At 37.4% G+C, this 27,797-nt stretch overlaps 2 protein-coding genes and 1 pseudogene across 2 annotated transcripts; 1 reads left to right on the forward strand and 2 right to left on the reverse strand.

Annotated features, from left to right (window-relative positions):
* Positions 1-8,139: 8,139 nt before the first annotated feature.
* LOC101083961 (olfactory receptor 52K2-like) lies at positions 8,140-12,194 on the reverse strand. The gene has a single exon (XM_045038821.1). It carries the CDS (start codon positions 9,123-9,125, stop codon positions 8,181-8,183), a length of 945 nt encoding a protein of 314 aa, XP_044894756.1. The 5' UTR covers positions 9,126-12,194; the 3' UTR covers positions 8,140-8,180.
* Positions 12,195-14,239: 2,045 nt separating this feature from the next.
* On the reverse strand, positions 14,240-17,686 carry LOC101084222 (olfactory receptor 52D1-like). Its single transcript, XM_045038823.1, has one exon. It carries the CDS (start codon positions 16,509-16,511, stop codon positions 15,567-15,569), a length of 945 nt encoding a protein of 314 aa, XP_044894758.1. The 5' UTR covers positions 16,512-17,686; the 3' UTR covers positions 14,240-15,566.
* Positions 17,687-22,501: 4,815 nt separating this feature from the next.
* On the forward strand, positions 22,502-23,666 carry LOC101084476 (annotated as a pseudogene).
* The last annotated feature ends 4,131 nt before the right edge of the window (positions 23,667-27,797 follow it).

A 27,797-nucleotide genomic window follows, 5' to 3' on the forward strand; every position in this document is an offset into this window, starting at 1 on the left:
CCTAACTCCAAAACAGAAATGGTAATAAGATAATAAAAATATACAAAATAAGATAAAAAATAAGAAATCATAAAAAAGATATGGTTAAAGGTGTTAGCTAATGCTATGTGGTAATCATAATGTAATATATAAATGTGCCAAATTAACAACCATACACCTTAAATTATACAATGTTATAAATCAACTGCATCTCCATATAGACACATTTTTTAAAAAGTTAATAGAGTTTCAGAAATCATAGAGATCTTAAAAGCAAATGGAGTAAAAAGATAGTTGGGGTGCCTGGGAGGCTCAGTCAGTTAAGCGTCCGACTTCAGCTCAGGTCATGATCTTACGGTTCATGGGTTCGAGCCCCACATCGGGCTCTGTGCTGACAGCTCAGAGCCTGGAGCCTGCTTTGGATTCTGTGCCTCCCTCTCTCTCTGTTCCTCCCTTTCTCTCTGTTCCTCCCCCTGCTCATGCTCTGTCTCTCTATCTCTCTCTCAAAAATAAAGATTAAAAAATTAAAAAAAAATACTCTTCGCGGGGCACCTGGGTTTCTGTGTCTCCCTCTCTCTCTGCTCTTCCCCTGCTTGTGCTCCCTCTCTCTCAAAAGTAAAGAAATAAATATTTTAAAAAATACTCTTTGTACCTCAAATATGTGACCCATATCTTATGATAATCTATAGAGGGAAGGAAAGTTTGTGCCAGAAACAGGTATGGAGGGTGAGGATTTTGGAATTAGCCAGTAATACTTGTTTTAATCTTAAAATTCAAAAAGTGAAAGAAAGTGTAAATGTTACCCTAGGGAAAGAAAACACACTACCTAAAGTCATATTTTGCTCCATATATCCACTTCATAAACACCGCCCCGTAATTACTGAAAACAGCATGGATTTATTTTGCTTATAGTTTCACTAAACAAATAAATAAGAACAAAAAGAGGCTGATTTTCAAGTGAAAACTAGATAGTTATTGCCCTGATTATGTCTCTAAAACATCTTTTCCCCTATCAGGCTTATTTTTTCTCTTCATTGGAAAACTGTCGTTTTACTTAGAAACTGTCTATATAAGCAAATTGCTATTTTGGATTGAAAACACTTACTGAACCTAGCATAAATCAATTTCTGTGAATGTGATCAGACTGATATGCAAAGACAAATATGAATACTTGGGCCATTTAAACGGACCTTGATTTATGGTTTTACTTGATCTTTATGTTACTCTCACTTTATAAAGTTCAAACAAAGCATCTAGCCATACCTCTCAGATGCATCGCCAGAGTGGCAGGCAGTGTGCACTACTTCAGAGTTTAACTACCTCATTGAAAGATGTTCAACATCGCTCCTTATCAGGGAAATACAAATCAAAACCACACTCAGATATCACCTCACGCCAGTCAGAGTGGCCAAAATGAACAAATCAGGAGACTATAGATGCTGGAGAGGATGTGGAGAAACGGGAACCCTCTGCACTGTTGGTGGGAATGCAAATTGGTGCAGCCGCTCTGGAAAGCAGTGTGGAGGTTCCTCAGAAAATTAAAAATAGACCTACCCTATGACCCAGCAATAGCACTGCTAGGAATTTATCCAAGGGATACAGGAGTACTGATGCATAGGGCCACTTGTACCCCAATGTTTATAGCAGCACTCTCAACAATAGCCAAATTATGGAAAGAGCCTAAATGTCCATCAACTGATGAATGGATAAAGAAATTGTGGTTTATATACACAATGGAATACTACGTGGCAATGAGAAAAAATGAAATATGGCCTTTTGTAGCAACATGGATGGAACTGGAGAGTGTGATGCTAAGTGAAATAAGCCATACAGAGAAAGACAGATACCATATGGTTTCACTCTTATGTGGATCCTGAGAAACTTAACAGGAACCCATGGGGGAGGGGAAGGAAAAAAAAAAAAGAGGTTAGAGTGGGAGAGAGCCAAAGCATAAGAGACTGTTAAAAACTGAGAACAAACTGAGGGTTGATGGGGGGTGGGAGGGAGGGGAGGGTGGGTGATGGGTATTGAGGAGGGCACCTTTTGGGATGAGCACTGGGTGTTGTATGGAAACCAATTTGACAATAAATTTCATATATTAAAAAAAAAAACAAAAAAAAAAAACCAAAAAACTACCTCATTGACCATTACTTTTGGTCTTAAGTATCTTTCAAATCCAGAAAACATTTTGTTCAGTTGCATGCACCAGTAAGCCCATAAAATATTACGTTTAATTAATTCTGTTCTTGTTTATAAATAGTCTCCATCTTAAATTCCCTAAGTGCTGCCTTTCCTTTAGTCACCTTACCCTCTATGGGAGACCCTGTAGATGCCCCCACAATTTAGCCATGGAAGTAAAGACTGGCATGGCAGGAGACCTTCCTGGTGCTGCGTCTGTGCTATGGTTGGAGTTCATTTGTTGCTCACTATCCTTGTCATATAAGCTACTAAGTATTTTTAATTCTTCTGTTTTTCTCTCGAGTAGAAATGCCTGTCTCACGTAGTCCTATTTCTTCATCTGGCTGGGTTTTGCCTGGGGTTGCACTCATCTTGCAGACGCCTATAAGACAAACCAGCTGCCTGCTGCTTCTTGCTCTGGAGCCATAGGTTTTAGGAGGGTTATGCAAAACGAATGCCCCATGGGGATGGCTGTCAATGATCACCAATGAGAATGTCTCTCTTTGTTCTTCTAGAGGAATCTCACTGACCAGACAGATTACAGCCTTCTGAGACTTTTGCAGTCATTAGAGGACTAACCTCAGGAACCAATAATCAAAAGAGTGTGTGGGTACTAGGGTCACAATGATGATTGTTTAATTGTACTTTTGTAGAACTGAACATTGCAGATTGTATAAGGAAAACATCGGTCTTCACAGCATGAAGCTGAATAAACTTTCTATAGTCCCACATTTTCGAACAGAGTTATAAGTCAGTATTGTTTAAAGCAGTGTGAATAAAGTGTTACCCATGCAGTGCCTGCCTCATAATCACCTGAAATGATCATCTTTACCCAGATATTCCCTAAAATTTCATATTTCCCCAGACGTTGCATGAGTTATAACAGCTTAGTTGATGTTAGTTCCTTATCTTAAAGAGGAGGATAATAATATCTTCTTTTCAGGAGTTATATAATATGAAAATTAATAATGTATACAACAAAATTCCCCATTTACTGTGACAAATAAAAAGTCATTTTTTATTTACTATTACTTTTGTTATTTAATTTTGCCTTTCAAATGTAAGCCTGGGATTTCCATTTCCAAATGGATGTGAGGGACTAGGTAACAATGTCAAGTAGTGTAATTAAATTCCCTGTTGCTCTTTAGTTGCTAGCATTGGAAGGAATCTGTGAAATTAGAACTAACAAACACTGATGACCAATGGATGAGGTATACCAGACATAAGCCAACACAGAAAACATAATGAGGCATTTTGTCCCCTTTTCTACCACTTCTCTTGTCCTTAGTCTTCTCTGACCAGTCTACACTTGCAGACTTCCCTTGCCATCCACTGTACCATTTATTTTGCCTTTGATGTTTATATTATTCATTGAGATAGCTTCACTAGAGCTCATAGGATAAATGATTTGCCAAAATCAAACAAAGAGCAATTAAGGATGTCTCAAAAGAACACATTTAGCACTGTGAGATTTAATATGTCAACTTGAATGGAAGGGAAAACATATATATATATATATATATATATATATATATATATATATACACATATAGTGCTATATAACATATTTTATCCCAGGATCTGAGTTTCCCTTCTTAAAGACAAAATTCCCTGTTTCCTTTTTCTCAGTCAGTATGGTGTAAAAGGCCCCTATTTGATGTGTAAAGTACAAGGAAAGCATAGTGTTATTAACACCAGGAGTCTACTCCATAGATAGCGTTAAATATCAGGGATTCCATATCCTATTTCTTCTCTTCTTTTTTTAAATATTTAATTACAAAGATATAGATATATTGATATGCAGATAGATATGCAGACATATATTTCTACATCTCTGATTACCAAAATAATCTAGAATACTTTGAACGAAAGGCTTTTAGTCTTCTGGAAACAGAGTGGAACTAAGTGGCTAATGCTTCTAAATGGACAGACCTTCCCTTTGCTGTTAACATCAGCATAAGTGTCGTTAGGTAAAATGTGATGAACCTCATGCTGTAGAGGAAGACCTGTCTTCAGAGTTGGCTCTGCTAGTATTGGTTGTATAACTGTTTTCATGTAATTTCATCTTTACAATCTCAAATTTCCTGAACTTTAAAATATGAATAGTAGTAGTACATATATCATATTGTCTATATGAAGCTTAAATGAATTAATATGGTTATGGTATTTAATACAATGAATAACATAATAATCACGGTAATAAGTGGTAGTGGCAACTAATCATGATGGGAATTGAAGTGGTAATAATAAATGGTACATAGATTGTCCTCCTCTGAGACTCATTGGATTTAAAGATTTCCTCATTGGAAAGGGAAATCCCTTACCCCTTACAGCCAGTTGCCTTTAGGGAGTTCCAATTATGTCAGCTGGTCTAGGCTATAAATTTGACATACAAAGATGGAGAGCAGGGGCATCTGGATGGCTCAGTCGGTTAAGCGTCTCTTTGTTTCTGCTTAGGTCATGATCTCACTGTTGGTGAGTTCAAGCCCTGCGTCAGGCTCTGTGCTGACAGTGTGGAGTCTGCTTGTGATTCTCTCTCCCCCTCTCTCCCTGCCCCTCCCCTGCTCTTTCTCTCAAAATAAATAAATAAACTTAATAAAAAATGGATAGCAATAAAGCACTGACCATGGATGACTGGTAATTACGTCTAGATTTCATTACAATAAAAATAAAGGCAAAGTTCATGCAGATGAAAGCAACATCCTCCAAAAGCAGCTCTATTTTTAATAAGGGTATATTTAAAACAAAGTATTTGCTTTATTTTTAAATATTTTTAAAATAATTTTTATTAGGGGTCACCTGGGTGGCTCAGTTGGTTAAGCATCTGATTTCGGCTCAAGTCATGATCTCACAGTTTGTGAGTTTGAGCCCCGCATCAGGCTCTGTGCTGACAGCTCAGAGCCTGGAGCCTGCTTCAGATTCTGTGTCTCCTCCTCTTTCTGCCCCTCCCATGCTCTGTCTCTCTCTGTCTCTCAATAATGAATAAATGTTAAAAAATTTTTTTAAATAATTTTTATTTTTTATCTATTTCTTTTGAGAGAGAGGAAGAGAGAGAGAGAGAGAGAGAGAGAGAGAGAGAGAACAAGCAGGAGAGGGGCACAGACAGAAGGAAAGAGTGAATCCCAAGCAGGCTTCCCACTGTCCACACAGAGCCCTATCTGCAGCTTGAACTCACAAAATGTGAGATCATGACCTGAACCGAAATCAAGAGCTAGATGCTGAACCGACTGAGCCACCCAGGCACCCTATCAACTGAAGTATTTTATATCAGTCTATACAGATACACTGTGTGTGTTTGTATGTGCATATGAGTGTGTCTGTGTGTGTTTACTCAATTAGTGAACAGTATGGGAAAATGTTTCACAATTTGTATAGTGAAGAATCAGATACAAGAATTTAGATAGTTGAGGATTTCTAAATTTGAACTTAAAGGAATATGCGGGGACATTTGTTTTTGGACAAGTTGGAGTAACAGGAATGTGCATAAAAGAACTAAAGTACCATAAAATATATGAAGTAAAGGCACTCAAGGACATCAGATAATGAAAGACAATGGAATCTGTGGGATGGGAAACTAATGAGGTTATCCTTTCAATTGCCCAAGCTTACTGCATAGGGAAAGTTACCAAAACACATTAGGGAAAGGTAGAGCCCAGGCAGAGTACAACATGATTCTTAAATTCAGGATCTGGAGCTGGGATTCTTCTTCTTTCCTCTTTCAGCTTTCTTCTTTTTTCTTCTTCCTCTTCCTCCTCTTCTTTCCCTTCCTCTTCTTCCTCTTCTTTCTTCTCCTTCTCCTTCTCCTTCTTTTAAGATTTCTGTTTGTTTGTTCATTTGGGGTGCCTAGGTGGCTTAGTCGGTTAACCGTCCAACTTCCAAGCTTGGCTCAGGTCATGATCTCACAGTTCAGTTCATTGAGTTTGAGCCCTGCATCGTGTGCGGACAGCTCAGAGCCTGGGGTCTGCTTTGGATTCTTTCTGTGTGTGTCTCTCTCTATCTGCTCCTCCCCTGCTCATCCTCTGTTTCTCTGTCTCTCAAAAATAAATAAACATTTTTTTTAATTTTTGAAAAAAAAGGAATTTATTTCTATTTTTATTTTTGAGAGAGTGAGTGGTGAAGGGGCAGAGAGAGAGAGAGGGAGATACAGAATCCTGCTGTCAGCGCAGAGCCTAATGCGGAGCTTGAACTCACGAACCCATGAGATCATGACATGAGCTGAAATCAAGAGTTAGATGCTTAATCGCGTGAGCCACCCAGGTGCCCCTGTATCTGGGATTCTTGGAAGAATAAAACAGAAACAGTAAATCAGTGTACCAAAGAGAAGAAATCTGCAGAGAGACAACTTCTTTGTTCTTCAGAAGGACTGCTTTAAAAATTACTTCAATACTGATTAGTTCATTGTGAACTAATTAGTTCAGATTAGTTGCAGCAAAACCTATGTGAACCAATCTACCCAAAACCACACACACAAAATTGGGACAATATTTGAAGCCAACGCTTTTTGAGAAGTCACTGAGGAATTTTTCATAATTTATTGTGATATAGGAAAATATAGGGAAACCAAACAGTGAGACAAAATGAGTACTAGATGAAATATTGCTCTGGTTTCACACTGTACAGCCTAAAACAAAACCTGACAAGCTTGACCAATATTCAATCTAATCAAGTCCCAGAACAAAGCCTGAAAACATAGAAATACAAAAAAGAATTTAGCATCCCACAGGGTAAAATATATATTGTTTTTTACATATTTTATATGTTTATATATGTTTTATATATTATCATATATAATTATATATATAATCCATTCCAACCTATAAGTCATGAAAAGTAATAGAAAAACAAAATTAATAATAAGTAAGAAAAATTAATCAATTGAAACTGACCCAGAAATGACAAAGATATTAAAGTTAATCGACACAGGCATTTAAAGTTTTTAGAAATGCATTCTATATCTTTGAAAACCAGCATCCCAGCATCCAAAAGAAGGGACAAAATTGGTTTGGCAGTCCAAAAATCACCATCAAAATAAACTGTCACTATTTGACACAACAGGAAGCTTGAAAAATGCTCTATTCAAAAGGCTTGTTTTCATTTGACATGACTCAGAAATCAACCTATGAGAAAAAGGCATTTGTAATGGCAATTGTTTAACATTAAAGTGTCCTAAGACAAACTTACTAATTGGGTTAACAAAAGACTGACTATAAAACTCAAAACAAACCAGCAAACAAACAAACAAAACAAAAACAAGAAAACAAATAAAAACAGAGAATGAGATATCCATAGGAGGATTTGAAAAGTTCCAACATATTTTTAGGAATATAGAAGGCCACCTACTCATGTGCATAGTGCACGCACAAGATTTCAAAAACAGAACAAAAGAAAACAAACAAAACCCACTCAAAGTAAAAATCTTGCTTACGAATCAGACTTGATATCAGCTATTACAAATAAGTTCCAAGAACTAAAATAAACCAAGTCTAAAGAAGAAAAGGAAAAGTTTGAGAATCATGTGTCACCAAATACAGAGTATAAATAGACAGGAATTATTTAAAAAGAACCAAATAAATAATGGAAATGTATAATAACTGAATGTAAAATTCACAATAGGTGCTCAAAAGCATATTTAAACTTAGAGAAAAAAATGAATAAGCAAACTTGAAGAGAAGCCAATTGAAACTATTCAGCCTGAAAAGAAAAAAAAAAAAAAAAAAAAAAAAAAAAAGAAGAAAATGAAAAAGTCTCAAAGACCCCTGTAGGATACAAAAAAAAAAAAAAAAAAAAAAAAACCTATAAAAAAAATCCTAGAAGGACAGGAGAGACAGAAATAACATTTGAAGAAATAATGGCTGAAATTTTTCAAAAATTGATAAAAAAAAAAAAAACAAAAAAACTTCAATCCTCACAAACAAGAAGCTCAACAAATTCTAAGCAGAATGAAAACAAGATATCCTTACCTAAAGTATCAGTCAAATGTTTAAAAGACAAAGGGAGAATCTTGAAAGCAGCAATATATGCTTTCAAACACATTTGATTATTAAGAATTTAAAGAATCCTTCCCGGATTCTCTTGGTTTTTACACCATAAATAATAGGGTTCATCATAGGTGGAATAAGAAGATATATATTGGCTATAAAAATATGGATATGTGGAGCGATGTGGTGGCCAAACCTATGAGTGAGAAAAGAGAAAAAGGCTGGTGTATAAAACACTAAGATGACCCATACATGGGAGACACATGTACTTAAGGTCTTGAGGCGGGCAGCTTTCGAAGGCAGATTAAAGACAGTGAAAAGAATAAGGACATAAGAACAGATGATCAATATGAAATCCAATCCCCCTGTCAGGAATGCCACAATTAGGCTGTAGGCTCTACGAATCTTGGTTTCAGTGCAAACTAGCTTTATCACAGCCATAAACTCACAGTACGTATGGGAGATGACATTCGTTCTGCAGTAGGAAAGCCACCTCAGTAGAAAGGGATGTGGACTGAGGAGTACAGCTCCTCTAAAGACAATGCCCAAACCGAAGCCTATAATCACTGCAGGGGTCAGGATAGTGGAATGTCTTAATGGGTGGCAAATGGCTATGTAGCGGTCAAAAGCCATGGCCAGGATAAATCCAGATTCCATAGTAGACAGAGAATGAATAAGATACATTTGAGTGAGGCAGGCTTCAAAGTAGATCTCTCTGTAATTGAACCAGAAGAGGCTAAGTATCTTGGGAAGTGTAGAAGAAGTAAGAATCAAATCAGCCACTGAAAGCATGCATAGAAAGAGGTACATAGGTTCGTGTAGTTTGTGGTCTGTCTTGACAATTAATAGAAGGGCAACATTTCCCATTAGTGACACGAGGTAGACTAGACAAAAAGGGATAGAAATCCATATGTGAACAGCCTCCAATCCTGGAATGCCAAGCAGTAGAAAGCTGGTAGGGTGAAGACTGGTCCTGTTGTAATTTAACATTATGCAAACAATAGATATTCCATGACCCTGTCCAAATTAAAAATCACAAAGATTATAAATATATGAATATCAATGTTTTTTTTTCCATTACTATGGGTTTGGAGAGATGCCAGTTATTGAATTATTTCTTCAGTAGTATAATCTCACAATGCATCAAATACATGGGATTGTGCTTTTTTGGGTAAGAAAAATTAGTAGAAAAGTATCTATTTATCGTCTATCTATCTGTCATCTATCTCCTTGCCTTTTTTTTTTCCAGAAAGTGTTGTTCAGTTAGCCAGATGCATTTCAGTAGTATTATAGTATTAGAGAGGTAACAGGTGATATATTGCTGAGTATGAAGATATAATTTTCTACAATTTGAGACAAGCAAAAAAGGGTAAGTCCAACCATCATGATTGAGATCAGTGATTTGTGATATTTAACCTCTCTCACCCCCTTCTCAATGATAGGGCTTATAGATATAATGAAAAGGTGACTTGGGAAATACTAAAGAACAATTGGGGAAATTAGCTAAAAAAAAGGAGAATAAAGAAGTATGAACCAAACTGGTCCTATTTTTAAAGGTGAGTCATTGAGCTAATAAATCAAGGACCCTTATCTTCATAAAATCAGCTCAACTGAACAATAAGAAAATCACTTAGCAAAGGACTATCCAATAGAAAAAATGACTAAGTCTGGAAAACATGGGTATTCAGATTACCAGATATTTGTGTTGTTTTGTAAAAGATCAATCAAATTCTTCCAGAAGGTGAATAATACATTCTTCAATCACACAGTACACTTCACACTGACTTCTGTTTCCAAAGCTAAATTTTTTTCCCTATATGCCCAATGCTGTGCCTTTTATTCCTATAACTTATTCATTCCATAACTGGAAGGCTCTATCTTCCATCTCCTACCCCTTTCCCTCTAGCAACCATCAGTTTGCTGTCTGGGTTTAGAGGTCTGATTCCTTAAGCAAACTTTTAAATGCAACTCTTGATTTCCAGAAATCGGCTTACCAGAAATCACTCCTTAGAGTTTGTGAGCAATTATTTTGGAAGGATATCCTAACAATACTAAATTTTGAATTGATAAATAATTATTTCGGTTCAAATATTGAAATATGGTGAGCTTTTATAACATTAAGTATCCTTTCACTCTGAATAAAAGTAAGAATTATTTTTAAAAAAATGTTTTGACCAGTTCAGTTTAGGACTAAATCCTAGAAGTAGACTAACAAAAATTATGAATGAACGAACTGTTCATTTCAGCTTAAATATTGAGTTCATCTTTTTCTACCTTATTTTTTGTCAAGAAGTTCAACCATCTTTCAGAGAGCCACAAGTGTTGTCTTCACTACTTAAGACTGGACCTAGAACCCCATCCTAGGTTCCATCATTCCCTTCTTATGGAAGCATTGAGTTTTCCAATCCCAACTCAACTACAACTCTGCAGCTTGTAACCAGGTTATCTTACCTCTATAATGAGATGGTCCCATTGTTCACCGTGAAGGTCAGCTTAATATATGCTATACTACAGCAAGTTTCATTATATCTCTTATCCTGGGGGACCAGATGCCTGCAAGGAATATCCTACCTATCACCTCCTTCGAGAATGTTGTCTGATTATAAGCAATTTCAATAATTTCTCCTAGTCTCTTCAGGAACAGTTTGGTCTCTTGAAGGGAATCAATCTTGTAGTGTCATTGCACCCAAGCTAGCTCTGAACTTAGAAACCAAGAGGAGATGGTCTCTGGACTCCGAGTCTCTTGAGATACTTGATTTATTACACTTCTAGGGTTTAAGCACATGTAGGCACTGCGAATTAATGCCTTCTCACAACATATGTGATGAGAGCTAGACAGAATGGAGAATATCAGAGAAGCACATGGTTATTAATTAATTAGGGTATCCATATTAATATCCCCATATGTCTCCAGATATTAAGTAACTTACTTGAATCTTATCTAGTTCTGAAAAACAACTAAAGCTCCAGGATACTTTCTAGTCATGTTTCTATTACTGAATCCTCTTGAATTTTACTTGTTTAATCAAGTAAAGGATATTCATTATCCCTATATACAAAAGAATCATTATGTGCATTTTTGTTGCAATGTTATGCAAATATTAAATATGTCTTCCTTATAAACTTGTCCTTCCTCAACTTCTTCTCCTTTTTCTGTATTTCAGGAGCATTGACCATTGCAGGCTATGTTTCCCAGGATCACAGATCATCTGTATTTATGCTGGGTTTTTTCAGTGTAGGTACTGGCAGGAAAATATTAGGGAAGAGGAAAGGAAAGTCAGGTTATTTCTCCCTATTTCTCACTCTCTTCAACTGCATCTACTCCAGGGCTCCAGATCCTGCCAGAGAGGACTTCCATGGTTTCAGCTTCCACTGGGAGACTCATATCTTTGAGTCTGGAACTGCTGGTTCCCCTCTCTGTTTCACTGACCTAGAGCTGGTATGGCTTCCTATAGTTCTTAATTTCTGGGAGTCTTTATTTTTAATATTTCACTTCTCAGAAGCTATATAATTATATAAATAATTATCAGTATTAAAGATGTCCTGTCCTAAATATTCAAATTTTTTTTTGTGTCCTGGTTAGATTCTTACTAATATAGATACCTTTAATAATTCTATAGGGCTTTGGTAATTGGTTGATTTGAAAGAATGACAGTATTTCCTAGTTAACTCTTATTAAATATTAGAAAGGGGACAATAAAAAATGACCAGCAACCTCAACCTCAACATAATAAAGACCATATATGATAAGCCCTTGTACTAACATTGTACTCAATAGTGAAATACTGAAAGTTTTTTCTTTATGACCAGGAACAAGAGAGATATGCCCATTTCTATCGCTTGTATGCAACATAGTTCTGGAAGTATTAGCTATAACAATTAGACAAGAAAAATAAATAAAAGGCATACAAGTTGGGAAGGAAGATACAAAACTATGTTTGCAGATGATTTGATCTTGTAAGAAGAAAACCATAAAGATATCACACTTGTATGCACACACACACACACACAAACATACCTAATATAACCAATAAATAAATTAGCAAAATTGCAATATTCAAAATCAACATGCAAAACCCCAAAATTGCATTTCTATACACTAACAATGAGCAATCTGAAAAGGAAATTACATAAATAATTATATTTATAATAGATTCCAAAAGAATAAAATAGGAATAAATTTAAGCATGGGGCGCCTGGGTGGCTCAGTCGGTTAAGCGTCCGACTTCGGCTCAGGTCATGATCTCGCGGTCCGTGAGTTCGAGCCCCGTGTCAGGCTCTGTGCTGACAGCTCAGAGCCTGGAGCCTATTTCAGATGCTGTGTCTCCCTCTCTCTCTGGCCCTCCCCCGTTCATGCTGTCTCTCTCTGTCTCAAAAATAAAAAAATTAAAAAAAAAATTTAAGCAAAAAGACAAATACTTGTACACTAAAAACTACAAAACATTGTTGGAAGATATTAATGAAGACACAAATAAATAGAAAGATATTCTATGCTCATGGATTGGAAAACATAATGTTAATATGCCAACGCTACCCAAAGTCATCTACAGATTCAGTGCAATCCTTACCAAAGTTGCAATGACATTTTTGTAGAAACAGAAAAATCCAATCTAAAATTCATACAAAATCTCACACAAAATAGCCACACACAAAAAAAATCTTGAAAATAAGAACAAAGTTTAGGTCTCATACTTTCTGATTTCACAACTTACTACAAAGCTATAGTAATCAAATAAGTATGGTACTGGCCTAAAGACAGACATATAGACCTATACAAGAGAAAAGAAAGCTCCCAAATAAACTCTAACATATATGGTCAGGTAATTTCTACAAGAGAGCCCAGATCATTCAATGGGGAAAGAACAGGTTTTTTTCAACAAATGGCAGTGAAAAAACTAGATATCCACATTCAATGGAATGAAAATGAACTCATATCATACAGAAAAAAATTACTGAAAATGGATCAAAGACCTAAATAGGAGAGGTAAAACTATCAAATACTTAGAAAAAAAATAGAGAGAACACCTTATGACATTGTATTTGACAATTTCTTGGATAAGACACAAAAACATAGGCAACAAAAATAAAAATAAATAAGCTGGACTTCACCAAAATTAAAACTTTTGTACTTAAATACAGACAACAAACTGGTTGTTGCCAGAGGGGAGGTGGGTGAGGAAATGGGTTAAATAAGTGAAGGGGATTAAGAGTCAACTTACTGTGATGAGCACTGAGTAATGTATAGAATGTTGAATCATTATATTCTACACCTGAAACTAATATAGCATTATATGTTAATTATATTTCAATTAAAAAATGAGCAGGAAAACAATACTGTTGTGCATCAAAGGGCACTATCAAGAGAGGGAAAGGCGGGGGCGCCTGGGTGGCACAGTCGGTTAAGCGTCCGACTTCAGCCAGGTCACGATCTCACGGCCCGTGAGTTCGAGCCCCGCGTCAGGCTCTGGGCTGATGGCTCGGAGCCTGGAGCCTGTTTCCAATTCTGTGTCTCCCTCTCTCTCTGCCCCTCCCCCGTTCATGCTCTGTCTCTCTCTGTCCCAAAAATAAAATAAAAACGTGGAAAAAAAATTTAAAAAAAAAAAAAAAAAAAAAAAGAGAGGGAAAGGCAACCCACAGAATGGGAGAAAATATTTGTAAACCATATATCTGATAATAAATTAATAGCCAGAATATATAAAGAACTTTTAAAGCTCAACAGCAATGACAACAACAACACAATAGATTAGAAAATGAGCAAATAACTTGAATAAAATTTTTTCCAAAGAATGTGTACAAATGGCAAATATATACATGAAAAGATGTTCAACATCACTAATTTTTAGGGAAATGCAAATCAAAACCAAAATGAGACACCACTTCACATATATTAGGATGGCTACTATTTTTAAAAAATTAAAAAAATTAGGAGTGCCTGGGTGGCTCAGCCGGTTAAACGTACAACTTCAGCTCAGGTCGTGATCTCACAGTTCATGGATTCAAGCCCCACATCAGGCTCTGTGCTGACAGCTCAGAGCCTGGAGCCTGCTTGAATTCTGTGTCTCCCTCTCTCTGTGCTACCCCCTCCTCACTTCCTGTTTCTCTGTCTCTTGAAAATAAATAAACATGTAAAAAAATTAAAAAAAATCGTTGGTGTGGATATGAAAAATTGGAACCCTTTTGCATTGCTAGTGAGAATGTAATATGATGCAGCTGCTGTGCAAAAAGAGACATGGCTATTGCTCAAAAATGAAAACACAGAATTACCATATAATACAGCAATTCCACTTCTGGGTATTTATCCAAAAGAAATTAAAACAGAGACTAGAACAGATATTTATATAATTACATCCACAATAGTATTACTCATAGGAGGCAAAAGTTGGAAGCAACCCAAGTGTCCATCCCCAGATAAATGGATAAATGAAATATAGATAGATAGATAGATAGGAATCTGTATCTAGGTATATGTCTGTTTTATCTATGTATCTATAGTCCACTATAATATTTATTGGAAATATTATTCCACATTAAAAGGTAAGGAAATTCTGACGCATTCTACAACATGAATGGACCTTGAAGAAATTATGTTGAGTGAAATAAGCCAGTCACAAAAAGACCAAGACTGTATTATTCCACTTATATGAAGTACCTAGAGTAGCCAAATTCACAAAGACAGTATAATGGTAGTTGCCAGGGATTGTGGGGAATGGGAAGTTAATGTTAATGGATAGATTTCAGATGGGAAAGATAAAAATCTCTGAAGAAGAATGGTGGTGATGACTGCACAGCAATGTGAATGCATGAATTACACTGAACTGGACAATTAAAAATGGTTAAAATAACAACTATTATGTTATGTATATTTTACCACAATACTAAAAAAGCCACCAGTAAATGTCCTTTAGTTATTCTTATCTTAATGCAAAAAGCGTAAGTGGTGATATTGGATAGATACATAGATACATGGATATATAGATCGATGATAGACTGATCTTCATGGTCTTTTCTTTATTACCAACATACAAATATATATTAACAAAGAGAAACATCAAGAGAAGCTTATTGCAGTTGTACACTGAGCTGTTCCATAAATACAAGTGGGAAACTGTCCATCATTTAGTTCTCTATAGAAATCTTTTTTTCTATATTGTTTACTTATCCTTTTTCTCCTTCCACTGTTCACTCTCTGTTTGTAATTATCCTCCATAAGACATACAGTTAGAAGGAGATTGACAATTTGTCCTCGAATATTTAATAAATGAAAAAGCTGAAATAACTTGTTTGATTAGAATTTTTGGAATTCACAGACATATAGTAAATAAAAGAACTTTCACATGGTAAATGCAATTCTGCTTGTGAGAGTAAGAGCAGCTAGTTATTTTAATTATATCACTTCTTTTATTTCCATTTATTTTATTAATTCAGCTACAATCAAGCAACTTTGACCATTAATGTCCTAATAACATGTTCCCGTATTTTCTTGGTCCTTACTCCATATACAATAGGGTTGAGAAAAGGGGGCACCAAAAGGTACATATTTGCAATAAATATATGGACATGTGCAGGCACATTTTTCCCAAAACGGTGAGTGAAAATGGAAAAACCAGCTGTGGAATAGAAGACAAGAATAACACAGACATGTGACCCACATGTGCCCAGAGCCTTAAAGCTAGCTTCTCGGGATGGCAGGCGGAATACAGAGCGCAGGATGAAGGCATAGGATACAGCAATGAGAATTGCATCACATGAGCCAATGATAGAAGCCATACTGAGGCTATAACTCTTGGTGGCCCCTACGTCCATACATGCCAGCTTCACCACGGCCATGAACTCACAATAGGTGTGGGCAATAATTCGTGATCTGCAGTAGGGAAGTTGTTTGAGCAGGATGGGATGTGGTGAAAAGAACGCTACACCCCTAATCACCACAATAATACTCATTATGGTGATGCGTGCATGGGTGAGAATGGTAGTATGGTGCAGTGGATGACAAATGGCCACATAACGGTCAAAGGCCATGGCCAGGAAAAAGCCAGATTCCATAGCAGTAAAACTATGAATGAAGAACATTTGGGCTAGACAGACATCAAAGGCAATGTCATGGACTCCAAGCCAGAAAAGACACAGCATCCGAGGCAGTGTAGATGTGGAGAGGACCAGGTCAGTGATGGAGAGCATGCACAAAAAGAAGAACATAGGCTCATGGAGACTCCGCTCTGCCTTCACCACGGCCAGGATGGTCACATTCCCCACCACAGCCACCACGTACATGGAGCAGAAGGGAATCCCAATCCAGACATGCAGGTGCTCTAGTCCTGGGATGCCCATCAGCAAGAAGGTGACAGGAGAAGGATGAGAGGTATTGAAAGGAGACATGATGCTTTTTCCCGTGCTTATCAGTACTTCTAAAGATAAAGTTGCTATGACAGATGATCACAACCAGATGCTAAAAACATGGAGATTCTGTTCAGGAAGACCCTTAATGATCTATTGCTAAAAACAATTCAAATTCATAATCAGGTGTATTTAAATTCACTAGGACCATAATACCAAAATTAGTAATAACTAACCAAATGACTGTGTTTAGAAGTACAGAAAGATAATACTTATATCATATTATCCCAGGGACTTATAAATTACCTTGTCTCTTCATTTCCAGTAAAAGATTCCATCTGTAGTCATACCTGAACGTAAGTCAACTAACATTTACTGAATGTCTTCCTTGAGTTACCATTCATTATTTCCCGTATGTCACTGGGCTTTCCCCTAACTAGAAGTGATCAAGCAGAGGCACTATGAAAACATCAAGTAGTTATTGAAAGGACCCTTATAGTCCAATCTGGCATTCACATGGGGAATAGAAATAAATGGTCTTTGTCCCTCTCTGGACATTATATTGAAGTCTTTGACACAGCTTTTGAAGTAGAATCAACTCAGTCTTTATCTTTAGCCTTTCATTTACCACTGTGCATACGTGACTAATCTGACAAGATTACAACTTGCTTTTTTCCTATTGTTTATTTCTTTCTATCATGTACTGTTCAAGTAGGCACATATTATGTTCTTTTGAACCGACAGATATCTATTGGTAAGGATAAGATATTTCTTAACATTAACCCCACTCACTACCCTTTTATTCTCATTTTTTTTTTCAGATTTAGATTATTTCACAGTACAGACGGATACTAATTGTGCTCCTTCATTTGTTGATCTAGAAACTCAAATTCTCAAACATGCACAACGGTTTATTTATTGGATTGGTAAATTTATACCTGATGATGCTTGATATATCAGTTATGGACTATAGTAGATTTCTTTATACTTCGTCCTATAATTCCAAGCAATAGTCAACTCCCCATAGCAGAGAAGTCCTGGGATAAAGTGGGTGAGCATGAGGCAGGAGTTGAGAAGGTTAAAGAGAAAAACTAACTTCTAAGTCACCACAAATGTTTCAGTTGTAGAGTAACCCTTGGTTACTAGTTTTCTGCTTCTCCTGGCTCCCATCAAGGCAGTACATAGTACTTATGTAGAACTTCCATCAGTTTTTAAAATTTTTTTTAAATTTTTTTTCAACGTTTATTTATTTTGGGGACAGAGAGAGACAGAGCATGAACGGGGGAGGGGCAGAGAGAGAGGGAGACACAGAATCGGAAACAGGCTCCAGGCTCTGAGCCATCAGCCCAGAGCCTGACGCGGGGCTCGAACCCACGGACCGCGAGATCGTGACCTGGCTGAAGTCGGATGCTTAACCGACTGCGCCACCCAGGCGCCCCCTTCCATCAGTTTTTAAAGATAATATGCTCTCCTTCTGTCCCAAACAAATCCTTATAAATATAATATGTACTAATAAGAACTTACACAGAGTTACCAATACATATGCTTTCCTGAATCATGCCAGAATACTTATTATATCCCCCATATATTATTAACCAATTTTTTCCAGACTTTTATATGTACTATAACCTAGCTTTATTACAGTAAAAAACAAAAATATGTCTTTTTCCTGATTTAGCTTTAAACAAATAATGGTAGTGTAACTTTCAACACATAATTTATATGGCCAAAACTTATCCCAAAGCTAAGGGAAGGATGAGTTATACAGAACTGATAGCAAAGGATCAAATTAAGCTTCGTGAATCAAAAAAAAAGTCTTCTTGAGTAAATGGAATTTAGGTTGGAATGTGAAGGTTATATGACTTGGTCCCATGGAATCTGAATAAGGATATTTAGGTATAGATAAAGATAATATGTATCTGTTTATCTGCACCCACATGCACACACACATAAACAAAGGAAAGGAAAGGGGCATAAACAAAGTTCCACTGGGAAGGACAATCATGATGTAATGAATTAAATCTAGTGTAATTGAGACTCAAAGATTACAAAGCGATGAGGTGCCTGGGTGGCTCAGTCAGTTAAGCATCCCACTTGAATTCAGGCCATGATCTCATGGTTTGTGGGTTCAAGCCCTGTGTCGTGTTCTGTGCTGACAGCTTGGAGCCTGAAGCCTGTTTTGGATTCTGTATTTCCCTACCTCTCTACCCCTCCCCTGCTCAAGCCCTCTCTCTGTCTCTCTCTCTCTCTCCCAAAAATAAACATTAAATTTTTTTTTAAAAATGATTACAAAGAAATTAAAGTGAGATAAAATTCTGTGGGTAAACAAAGGTCCCTACACATTCATGTGTAAGCACATAACCAGCAGGAAATTTTATAATCTAGACCAATGCAGTGGTTGTCAGGTGCTTACTAGTAACTGCTGGAGTTACAGATACAAGGCAGAGCATTGTAAGCACAGAAGTAGAAAGTGCACACACTCAGAGATACACACACTGGTTTCTAAAACACTTTTTTTTCTGTACAAAAACACATGATATAATGTCTGTGAGATCATCTCCCTGAAAATGCCAACCTGAGGTTGAGTACGGAGATCATGAGGTATCCTTCTTCTTGTTCCTTCAATAGATTCACACAATATGAAATATGGTCAAAATGAGAGAAAACTTTCACTTCTATGAGATCCTTAAAAAAGATCTTTGTTTCCTACAATCTATTTTTTTTTCTTCATTTCATCCATAAAGAATGAAAAATGTGTATTCCCTCTGTTTCAAAGAATTATATCTTCTTTCTTGAAACTAGGACATTTGGAAAGTAAAAAGATGTTAAGAAAATCCCATGTCTTTGAAAGTTTTCCTTAGATTGCTCAGACTATCTTTCTCTCCATCCTTCTTTAGTTTCATAACCTTAACTATCTCACAAGGAAACGGACTCAGAACCAAGAAGCAACCTAAACATGTAGTTTCCATATATAGTAGCTTCAACAGGGTAATCTCAGAGGATAAGCAAGAATAACAAGTGACACAAACAGGTCCTCATGGAATCACTAAGAAAGGGGAGGGGGGTATTTGTATTGTTGGTAAATATTTGATAATCTTCCTAGTTGCAGGAATCATAGTTTATCTGTACACTCCCTTGGGTTTACAGTTGCAGATATAGCCATCTCTTAGTATTTTGATATAATCTGTCAACCACTTAACAGGACTTGAAGGGAACTGAAAAGATAGAGAACACATTCTTTATTCCTTTAACACATCAGCTTCATTCCATTGCAACTTGGGACATAAACTTTGCAGGCCAGAACAGAGGGGGGTGCTATATGTAAATTATTAAAAAAGTATTCAAGAATTCCTTATCTAGCAAAACTGCCCTTCAAAATGAGGACAATAGGATATTCCCAGACACGCAAAAGCTGAGAGAGTTCATTATCTCTAAACCTGCTTTACAAGGAATGCTAAAGGGAGTCCTTTCTGTTGAAATGAAAGGAAGCTAGAGAGTAACTCAAACCTATACAAAAATATAAAGTTCTTCAGCAAAGATAAATACATACACAGGTATAAAAATCAGTATTATCCCAATTTTGGTTCATAACTCAGCTTTTTATTCTTCTACAGGATATGAAAGACAAAAGCACAAACAATTATAAGTTTAAGTTAATGCATACGAAATATATAAGGATGTACTTTGTAACATTAATGACATAATGTCATTATGTGGGTGGTGGAGTTCTAAAGAAGGGAGTAGAGCTTTTGTCTGGGACTGAAGTTTAGTTTAAAATATATTGTTATAACTTTGGGATGTTATATGTAATTCCTGTGGCAATCACAAAGAAAATATTTGTAAACTATACACAAAAGGAAATGTCAAGGAATCCAAAAAGTGTCATTACAAAAATTAAGCAAACACAAAGACAGGCAATAAAAGAGGAAACGAAGGACAAGAAAGTTATAAGACATAAAGAAAACAAATAACAAAACAGTATTGGTAAATCCTTCCCTAGGAATAATTATTTTAAATGTATATGTTTTGGGGAGCTTGGGTGGCTCAGTCGGTTGAGCATCTGACTTCTGCTCAGGTCAGGATCTTGCAGTTTGTGGGTTCGAGCCCCGCGTCGGGCTTGGTGCTGACAGCTCGGAGCCTGGAGCCTGTTTCGCATTCTGTGTCTCCCTCTCTCTGCCCCTTCCCTGCTCGTGCTCTGTCTCTCAAGAATGAATAAATGTTAAAAAAAATAATTAAAAAAATAAAAATAAAAAATAAATGTAAATGTTTTAAAATCCCCAGTCAAAATGAAGAGTGGTAGAATGGATGAAAACAGCAGGATTCAGACTTCAGTTTTCCAGTCTGGCATATGAGAATCTGGAAGTTCACACTCTACCCTAACAACAAGTAAAAAGCTGAACCAACTGAGAAGTCAGCAACTCTTCCTAGACTCATAAGAGAAGTAAGGTCACAAGGCAAACTGCTGTCCCCCAAACTGGAGAAACCAATAAGTGAAGACAGAAAAATTATAATTTACCAGAGCAGAAATCTCTAAGAGAAGCAGTGCAAGGATAAGAAAATACAAACTATAATTGACAAGTTGCTGGGGGCTTAGTCTGGGAAAACATGAGAGATAAACTCCAGGCGAACGCAGTCATTGATGGGTCCCTACACTTTTTTGAGTTTTACTTCAAGAACCATTAGCTCAGTTGTGACATTCGATGTGACATTCGATATCAGGTACTACTCATATTGTAAGAAGACATCACAGTCAGAGGTGCTCAGGATTTAAACCACAGCTAACCATTCACAATACAGTGTAAAGGTATTAAAAAGCAAAAGTAGAGAGTCTACCATGCAAAAGAGGATATGCAATCTTACCCAGAGCTCAAGAAGTCTAGTGATCCAGTGATCTTTACCAGGGAAGAAAACATAATTACACTAACCTAGCTTCAGAGTATGTCTAAAGTAGCCAGATTCTGCTTTTCTTTTCTTTTATTTATTTATTTATTTATTTATTTATTTATTTATTTATTTTTGAGAGAGAGAGTAGCAGAGTAAGTGCAGAGAGAGAGGGGGACAGAGGATTCAAATTGGGCTCTGTGCTGCCAGCAGAGAGCTTGACTTGGGGCTCTAACTCATGAACCATGAGTTTATGACCTGAGCCAAAGTCGGAGACTTAACTGACTGAGCCACCCAGGCACCCCTGCTTTTTTTTTTTTTTAATACACTATCCTATTTTAAATTGTCCATTCTTCTTGAATTTGGTAACTGTGCATCCTTTTCTTTTTTTTTCCCCTTCTCTTTCTTCTTCTCCTTCCTTTTCCTAAGCCCCAGTAAAAACAGACTATTTCACATTCCCTATTCCACAAATCTACCCTAAATAAGTGAGCCTTAATTACTTTAGAGAATTAGTTTCATCTGGCTGTATCTGAAAGATGAACACCCTCTTCAAATTTCTTCTAAGGACCACGTTGAGTGCCTGGAAAAGCAGTAGTTTGTTCAATATTTTGATAAATGAATGAGTTAATATAAGGAAGATAAACTCTTCTAACAAATCCCATTGGGAACCAATGTTAATGACTCTGAGATAAATAACTCCCTCTCTGGCACCAGGAGTAATATTGAAGTAATACTGAAGGCTCTCATAGGATTATATATTAATGCACACACAGTGACAGAAACAAGATTTCTTCTAGGACATCAAGACTGCCAGGAGAATTTCCAACTGCAGTGAAACTGGGTTGGCATCTAGGTAGATAAAGAAGGAACACTTAACGGTGGCTTTCAGGCAAACTAGGCTAGAGCTGATGACAGATGGCAAAAATCAGTGTTTTCCATCTCATGGTTTCCATTTCCACAAAAACAAAGGCAGGAATACTGAAATGTTCCCATTTTTTAGCTCAGGTTAAGGTCTGCAGGATTGTTTGCTTCTACCGCTCTGACATTATTATTATAGAACTTCATCAGAACATTCTGGCCATACTGCCATCCATAGATCTGAACTTGCTTGCTCAATGCTCAATGGTTGAAAGATAATGGTTGAATGATAGTGAGGAATGAAGCCTCTTCATTTCTCATCCAAGTTTCCTTCTGCAGGTGTCAGAATCAGCAGCAAGAAGACAGAATACCAATGTCTATGGCATCCATCAATACATCATATTTGACCCCCAGAACTGTAATCTTGATCAGAATTCCCGGACTAGAACATGCGCAGTTTTGGACTGGGTTTCCCTTCTTTGCTGTGTGCATAGTGGCTCTTCTGGGAAATATTATTTTACTAATCATCATTGCTACAGAACGTAGCCTGCATCAGCCCGTGTATAACTTCCTGGCAGTGCTGGCGGCCACTGACATAGGACTCTGCGCAGCCATTGCTCCCAAGATGTTGGCCATCTTCTGGTTCAGATCTTGCTCCATGGCCTTTGACAGCTGCCTGACCCAGCTGTTCTTCATTCATGCCTTGCAGTGCATGGAGTCTGGCATTCTGTTGGCCATGGCTTTTGACCACTACATTGCCATCTGTGATCCACTGAGACCCATCCAACCTCACGCCTTCCATCCTGGATCAGATGATAGCAACAGTGGCGATCCGAGCTACAGTGCTGGTTGGTCTGTCACCCATTCTGATCAAAAGATTTCATGTTTTTCATTCCATTCTGATTGCCCCACTCTTACTGTGAGCACATGGCCATGGTCAAGCTAGCTGCAGAAGACATCCAAGTCAATATAACATGTGGTCTCCTAGTGGGTTTTACAATACTGGGATTTGACATGATTTTTGTCCTCATTTCCTATATCCTTATTTTCCAGGCTGTTTTTCATCTACACCAAAAGGAGGCACGGCTCAAAGCATTTAACACATGCACAGCTCATATTTTTGTTTTCCTTGAGTTTTATATTCTTGCCTTCTTCTCCTTTTTCAGCCACCGTTTTGGACATGTTGCTCCTTCTACCCACATCCTTCTTTCTACCATCTATCTCCTTGTGCCACCTGCACTCAACCCTATTGTCTATGGTGTAAAACATAAGGTAATTCGTAAGCGTGTGGCACAGATTTTTCTTCTGAGTCATGGATCCCACCAGTGATCTATCAAATGTTTGTGGTCGAGGAAATAGAAAGCTTGAACAGACCCATAACCAGCGAAGAAATTGAATCGGTTATCAAAAATCTCCCAACAAATAAGAGTCCAGGCCCAGATGGCTTCCCAGGGGAGTTCTACCAGACGTTTAAAGCAGAGATAATACCTATCCTTCTCAAGCTATTCCAAGAAATAGAAAGGGAAGGAAAACTTCCAGACTCATTCTATGAAGCCAGTATTACTTTGATTCCTAAACCAGACAGAGACCCAGTAAAAAAAGAGAACTACAGGCCAATATCCCTGATGAGTATGGATGCAAAAATTCTCAATAAGATACTAGCAAATCGAATTCAACAGCATATAAAAAGAATTATTCACCATGATCAAGTGGGATTCATTCCTGGGATGCAGGGCTGGTTCAACATTCGCAAATCAATCAACATGATACATCACATTAATAAAAGAAAAGATAAGAACCATATGATCCTGTCAATCAATGCAGAAAAGGCCTTTGACAAAATCCAGCACCCTTTCTTAATAAAAACCCTTGAGAAAGTCGGGATAGAAGGAACATACTTAAAGATCATAAAAGCCATTTATGAAAAGCCCACAGCTAACATCATCCTCAACGGGGAAAAACTGAGAGCTTTTTCCCTGAGATCAGGAACACGACAAGGATGCCCACTCTCACCGCTGCTGTTTAACATAGTGCTGGAAGTTCTAGCATCAGCAATCAGACAACAAAAGGAAATCAAAGGCATCAAAATTGGCAAAGATGAAGTCAAGCTTTCTCTTTTTGCAGATGACATGATATTATACATGGAAAATCCGACAGACTCCACCAAAAGTCTGCTAGAACTGATACAGGAATTCAGCAAAGTTGCAGGATGCAAAATCAATGTACAGAAATCAGTTGCATTCTTATACATTAACAATGAAGCAACAGAAAGACAAATAAAGAAACTGATCCCATTCACAATTGCACCAAGAAGCATAAAATACCTAGGAATAAATCTAACCAAAGATGTAAAGGATCTGTATGCTGAAAACTATAGAAAGCTTATGAAGGAAATTGAAGAAGATTTAAAGAAATGGAAAGACATTCCCTGCTCATGGATTGGAAAAATAAATATTGTCAAAATGTCAATACTACCCAAAGCTATCTACACATTCAATGCAATCCCAATCAAAATCGCACCAGCATTCTTCTCGAAGCTAGAACAAGCAATCCTAAAATTCATATGGAACCACAAAAGGCCCCGAATAGCCAAAGGAATTTTGAAGAAGAAGACCAAAGCAGGAGGCATCACAATCCCAGACTTTAGCCTCTACTACAAAGCTGTCATCATCAAGACAGCATGGTATTGGCACAAAAACAGACACATAGACCAATGGAATAGAATAGAAACCCCAGAACTAGACCCACAAACGTATGGCCAACTCATCTTTGACAAAGCAGGAAAGAACATCCAATGGAAAAAAGACAGCCTCTTTAACAAATGGTGCTGGGAGAACTGGACAGCAACATGCAGAAGGTTGAAACTAGACCACTTTCTCACACCATTCACAAAAATAAACTCAAAATGGATAAAGGACCTAAATGTGAGACAGGAAACCATCAAAACCTTAGAGGAGAAAGCAGGAAAAGACCTCTCTGACCTCAGCCGTAGCAATCTCTTACTCGACACATCCCCAAAGGCAAGGGAATTAAAAGCAAAAGTGAATTACTGGGACCTTATGAAGATAAAAAGCTTCTGCACAGCAAAGGAAACAACCAACAAAACTAAAAGGCAACCAACGGAATGGGAAAAGATATTCGCAAATGACATATCGGACAAAGGGCTAGTTTCCAAAATCTATAAAGAGCTCACCAAACTCCACACCGGAAAAACAACCCAGTGAAGAAATGGGCAGAAAACATGAATAGACACTTCTCTAAAGAAGACATCCGGATGGCCAACAGGCACATGAAAAGATGTTCAGCGTCGCTCCTTATCAAGGAAATACAAATCAAAACCACACTCAGGTATCACCTCACGCCAGTCAGAGTGGCCAAAATGAACAAATCAGGAGACTATAGATTCTGGAGAGGATGTGGAGAAACGGGAACCCTCTTGCACTGTTGGTCGGAATGCAAATTGGTGCAGCCACTCTGGAAAGCAGTGTGGAGGTTCCTCAGAAAATTAAAAATAGACCTATCCTATGACCCAGCAATAGCACTGCTAGGAATTTATCCAAGGGATACAGGAGTACTGATGCATAGGGCCACTTGTACCCCAATGTTCATAGCAGCACTCTTAACAATAGCCAAAATATGGAAAGAGCCTAAATGTCCATCAACTGATGAATGGATAAAGAAATTGTGGTTTATATACACAATGGAATACTACGTGGCAATGAGAAAAAAATGAAATATGGCCTTTTGTAGCAACGTGGATGGAACTGGAGAGTGTCATGCTAAGTGAAATAAGCCATACAGAGAAAGACAGATACCATATGGTTTCACTCTTATGTGGATCCTGAGAAACTTAACAGGAACCCATGGGGGAGGGGAAGGAAAAAAAAAAAAAAAAGAGGTTAGAGTGGGAGAGAGCCAAAGCATAAGAGACTGTTAAAAACTGAGAACAAACTGAGGGTTGATGGGGGGTGGGAGGGAGGAGAGGGTGGGTGATGGGTATTGAGGAGGGCACCTTTTGGGATGAGCACTGGGTGTTGTATGGAAACCAATTTGTCAATAAATTTCATATAAAAAAAAAATGTTTGTGGTCAAGTAGAGAATAGTTTTATTTCCTAGAGGTGGAGAGAGTTTGGACTCCGTGCATTCACTGTTGGGGATTCACATCATTAGGCTCTATCTTAAAAGCTTTTAGCTCCAAAACCACAGCTAGGTTGACATAAAAAGTATCCAGACTAACAATGGTACTTTCTATCTGTAATGCATTTGACTTCTAATCCAATCTTTATCATGTCCTTCCTTTTACTTTCTTTGTGTTTAATTTGCAGTTCTTTTTACTTATTCATAAAGAAGCTTTGATTATTGGTTTTCAAACTTTCCCTTTTGGAATTTATGCATTTTCAAGTAGGGATTTATTTTAACCATTGCTTTTTCACATGCTACACATTTTGATATTCTGTGTTTTCATTTATTCAATTACAAATAAAATTAATATTTATCGTGACTTCTGTTACCCGTGAAATATGCAATATACTCATACATGTAAGGTCATTTGTTTTTTGAAGAAGATAGATAAGTGATGTAATGGAGATTAGATAGTCTTCCTGAAATGGAGAGCTGGAGCAAATAATTGTATGAGAAAATGAACTTTGACATCCACCTCATATGACATAGCAAAATTAAGGTGAATCATAGACCTAAGCATTGATGAAAAACACTATAAAGCTCCGGTCTGTTAACCAGACCTCATTAGAGAATGAAGAGCCTTGGATCACTGAGAGACAGAAAAGTGGCTGTGATACTGCTTCAGTGGAACTTGCCACAAGTCCATCTTGTAGGATGCCAGGGCTCATGAGGAAACGGCTACCACTGGGTGCTGCCTGCTTCATTTATTGCAGAATTTGGGCCCTGGAGGAGTTGCAAGAGCTGCAGGAGCCTACTGTCGACTACAGATGGCAAACAAACTGCACTGAGTCTGTGGAGTGACCATGTCGGAACCAGGAAGCAAAACCCTCCCCTCCTTCAGTTCCTTACCCATGCCACCCACGGACAAAGTGTAGCATTGCACCAGCTGTGAAGACAAAGTAATCAGAGGGCCAAGGCACATGTTCACAGAGAAGGCAAAAAGTGAACCTGGAGCTGAGAGGCAATGAATCATTAACCAGCACGCGCTTCGTGGCAAATAATAAAGTTGTTGGTACATGCACTGGGAACACAATATGCAAGCAGGACCAGTCAGCCATTTATCTTTAGTGAGTGTTGTGCTCACAGCAGCCATCACCTATATAGCTGACAATCAAATATTCTCTTTGACATCTGCTAAAGAAAAAAAAAGTAAGAAAGCACAGACTAAGCATAAACACTCAGCTCTCCTGACATCAAAAGTGAGGATATTTTTAAGAGCCAGGCTGGAAGGGGCTATTGGCCAGCTGTGTTTTCTAATTGTCTATGTGAGTGATATTCCTATTTTGCTCATGACTAGATATTTATTTTTTATTTTTTGCTTGAAAAAAATATTTATTTATTTTAGGGCAAGTGCAAGCAGGGGAGGGGCAATGAGAGGGGGATAGAGGATCCAAAGCGGGCTCTGAG

The sequence above is a fragment of the Felis catus genome, chromosome D1 (assembly GCF_018350175.1).
Source record: "Felis catus isolate Fca126 chromosome D1, F.catus_Fca126_mat1.0, whole genome shotgun sequence".
NCBI lineage: Eukaryota > Metazoa > Chordata > Mammalia > Carnivora > Felidae > Felis > Felis catus.

Bases quoted from the DNA above. Each gene is read 5' to 3' on its own strand.
- LOC101083961 (XM_045038821.1), bottom strand. From the start codon at position 9,125: ATGTTAAATTACAACAGGACCAGTCTTCACCCTACCAGCTTTCTACTG.
- LOC101084222 (XM_045038823.1), bottom strand. From the start codon at position 16,511: ATGTCTCCTTTCAATACCTCTCATCCTTCTCCTGTCACCTTCTTGCTG.